The sequence below is a fragment of the Myotis brandtii genome, unplaced genomic scaffold (genome assembly GCF_000412655.1).
Source record: "Myotis brandtii unplaced genomic scaffold, ASM41265v1 scaffold105, whole genome shotgun sequence".
In the NCBI taxonomy this organism is placed as follows: Eukaryota; Metazoa; Chordata; class Mammalia; order Chiroptera; family Vespertilionidae; genus Myotis; species Myotis brandtii.
This window is the reverse complement of record NW_005353538.1, coordinates 6022170-6025610: the sequence shown is the minus strand read 5'-3', so window position 1 is coordinate 6025610 and position 3441 is coordinate 6022170. Positions and strand designations below refer to the sequence as shown.

Here is a 3441-nt window from a genome sequence, read left to right as displayed (position 1 = left end):
ACTGGAGGCTTCTGGTTCTCAGTTGAGCCACTATCTGGGCATTGCTCTAAACCAAGATTTCTCAACCTCAGCACTATTGTCATTTTAGACTGGACAATTCTTTGTTGTTGGGAGATTTTCTGTGCATTAGACATTTAGCAGAATCCCTGGCTTCTACCCACTAGATACAAATAGCATACTACTCATGGTTGGGACAACCAAAAATGTCTCTAGATATTGCCAAATATCCCTTGGCGGGGGGGCGGCTTGGGGGTGTGTGTGCAAAACTGCCTTGATTGAGAACCACTGCCTAAAATGAAGACAGCCACTTCACTCAAGGTTATACCTTTCTCCGGGGGTGGCCCACGTCCCATAACTGGTTAATGTAGGTTATAAAGGTCAGGTGCTCTTGCCTCAAAGCAGGACAACTTAAAGGGATAGACTATCTCCAGCACTTCTGTGGGATTGGCTGTGGGTATACTGCATTTCAACTTCTTCCTTGGCCCAGTCCTACTGATTCGGGTTGTTTTCCTGAGCAGGATGCAAGGGTGATTTCTTCCCTGGGTCCTTGTCCAGATGGATTAGAAGAATGAAGCCACAGACAAAAGGTGGTAGATGAAAAGGGTGGAAATGGATTGGAAGCAAATACAGACTCCTGTGTAGGGAGGGGGTCCCAAGGGGATTACCCACAAAGTCCCTTCTTCTAAGGTTTATAAATGCTGTAGTTCCTTGTTTCTTCATGCTCCCTTCTAATTGGTCACTCTTTTTGCAGAATATCAACCTCAAAGCCCACACCCCACATGGTGCCTCCCTCATTCTCTCCCCCTTATCCTGTAACATTTCTCTATTTCCTGTGAAAATCTGTTTTTCTCTTTCTGCCATTTGTCGGCATTTCTTTATCTTCTGTGAAAGTTTGTCCCCCCACCCCCCATACCCTTGGCTTTTCCTTATCTTCTGTGAATGTATGTCTTCTGGTGGCTCCAAGCCCTCACCTATTCATTCCTCCTCCATTCATTCCTCCTCCTTATTCCTAAAACTCTCTAAACCTGCCTATTTAAGCCCTAATCGGTTTGGCTCAGTGGATAGAGCGTCAGCCTGCGGACTCAAGGTCCCAGGTTCGATTCCGGTCAAGGGCATGTACTTTGGTTGTGGGCACATCCCCAGTAGGGAATGTGCAGGAGGCAGCTGATTGATGTTTATCTCTCATTGATGTTTCTAACTCTCTATCCCTCTCCCTTCCTCTCTGTAAAAAATGAATAAAATATATTAAAAATAAAAAAAAAATTAACCTGCCTATTTTATCCCTAAAACTCTTTCAGTTTCCCCTCTGATCAGGAAATTTCAACTGCTGTTGGGGACAAGGGCCGACAATCATTCTGGCTACTTCCTGCTGGACAGGGACATTGATTGGGGCAATAGTCAGGGTCCCATTGGAGGTGGGCAATCTAGAGGTCCACGGAAGAAAGATGCAGTGGCCTCCATCTGTGGTTCCATCAGGACAATTTGTAGCTTCAGGGCTTCTAAGCAGAAGGATACAAAACATACCAAAAGGTTAAACAGGCAAGGGCCAAAGATGAGTAATAAACACAACATAAACAATGGTCTGAGAAGGGGAGCTAGCCAACTTCTCAGAGATGGCATCATATCATTAATTTGTGCCCAGACCTCTGGGGCAAGAGATTGTGAGGCCCTTTCTTTTAGCCAAGATACTTGTTGGAGGATTCGAGTTGTTAGTTCCTCTACTTCTTTGGAGGTGTTTATGTAGATGCAGCAAGAAGTATTAATCATGGCATCCTGTGAGTAAGGACCATGTGTGCTAAAGAATCTATAGACTTCTGGATGTCCCTAAAGTTCTGGCCAGCATCTTCAGAAACTTGAGAAATGGTTCTGGTTAGGTTGGTGACTCCCACCATCAATCCAACTATAGCAGTCATTAAAACCATTACTCATAGAATCATGAGAATAATAGGCTCCCATACATGTTAGATTGGGCCACCTTATGTGTTGGGAGAGAATTATTGCTGAATGATGGAATTATTGAAGACTCTGGTGGTGGTCTGATTCAGCCTCCGCTGTCCTATAGTCCAAGATCTGACACATTTTTTCCAGTCTAGATGCTGGGGTCCCCATGATATTGAATCATTGCCCCCTGCAAACAGATATCCCTCCGGGAGGCACAGGAGGCCAGGAGTAACAGGGATGGTGGAATTGGCATCTAGAGAAGCATCTATCTGTTTGAGTCCTTGACCTAGGTGGGTAGGGAGTTTGCTGTGGAGAACTGATCTCCAGAGATTGTAGTTTATAATAGAATGTCTAAGAAACCAGTTGTATATGTCTTTTTGTGTTTTGTAGTCACAAGCATGGCATGGGGCCTGTTGAGAGAGGCTGCAGGGAAGTATTGTATGGGAGATTACAGGATTTGAATATGGGTATCCAAGACAAGGAGGGTCTGGGGTCTGGTTAAAACTAGGATCTATGTTTGTCATATAAGAGTAACCTCCTACGGTCCTAGTGAAGGCTACATTTTTAAGAGCTTTAGGAACAACGATCAGCAGATTGGAGATGCCCAGAGGTGCTCATGTAAGGGTAAGGTAGCATGACTCTGAGAGGAACATGGGAGATGTATATCCAATTGAGATAATCTGACCCTGAATTGGGCTGCTCATAACACACCCAGCCGTCGGGAATTTGGGGAGCCAGTATGGCTGAGAAATTCATTAGGACATTAGTTTCCCAGTCCCCTGCTATACTAGGGATACAGAAAAGGGCTATAGGTAGGAGCATTTTATGGTATTTCTGTGTCCCAGCAAGGGCAGAAAAGGTCTCCTTCAGGTACCAGCCTAGGGTTCTGGCAACACTCCAAAAAAGGCAGAATAAGAACTATTAGGAAGATGAAAACAATGATTATCCAGAAATACCAGAGCATGTTACTCACCTGGCACTCGTTGACTCTCCAGGATCCTTTCGAAAGAGAAGTTTCAGGTCTTCCAGAGGCTCACATGAGTAAGCAGTCTGGTGACTCAGTTGATGGCAATACATCTTCGTCTTCCTCCTGTGCTGGCATCCAACGCTTTAGTCGAGACAGATGGATCCAGGAGTCGACTCCACTGAACTTGATCGCAGCGGGGGGTGGATAAAATTATGGGATAGGGACCCTCCCATCGTGGTTTCATAGTGGTAGAGAGGATAGGTAAAGCCTTAATGAGTACCAGATCTCCAGGTGTTAGGGATGGAACCTGGGGATCCCTGGGTCTGGCTTCAGAGTTGTAAAGTCTGCTGAAATTTAGCCAGTGCTGTAATATCTTGTACTAATGCCATGGTTTCCTTGAATACAAGGAAGTCTTTGGTAAGAAAAGGATGGCCATATAACATTTCATAGGGGCTAAGCCCTAAGTTTTGGGGAGTATTTTGAATTCTTAGTAGGGCTATAGATAAAACTAGTGGCCAGGACAGGTGAGTTTC

At 45.0% G+C, this 3441-nt stretch overlaps 1 protein-coding gene across 1 annotated transcript in view; it reads right to left on the bottom strand.

The window, feature by feature from the left end:
• SIK2 (salt-inducible kinase 2) overlaps nt 1-3018 on the bottom strand; it is a 166292-nt gene extending 163274 nt beyond the window's left edge. The window contains exons 1-2 of the mRNA XM_014540099.1: nt 2915-3018; nt 1364-1499 (exon numbers count right to left, since the gene is read on the bottom strand). Coding sequence (XP_014395585.1) covers nt 1364-1499; nt 2915-3018 — 240 coding nt within the window. The remainder of the gene's footprint in view (nt 1-1363; nt 1500-2914) is intronic.
• Nucleotides 3019-3441: the final 423 nt, after the last annotated feature.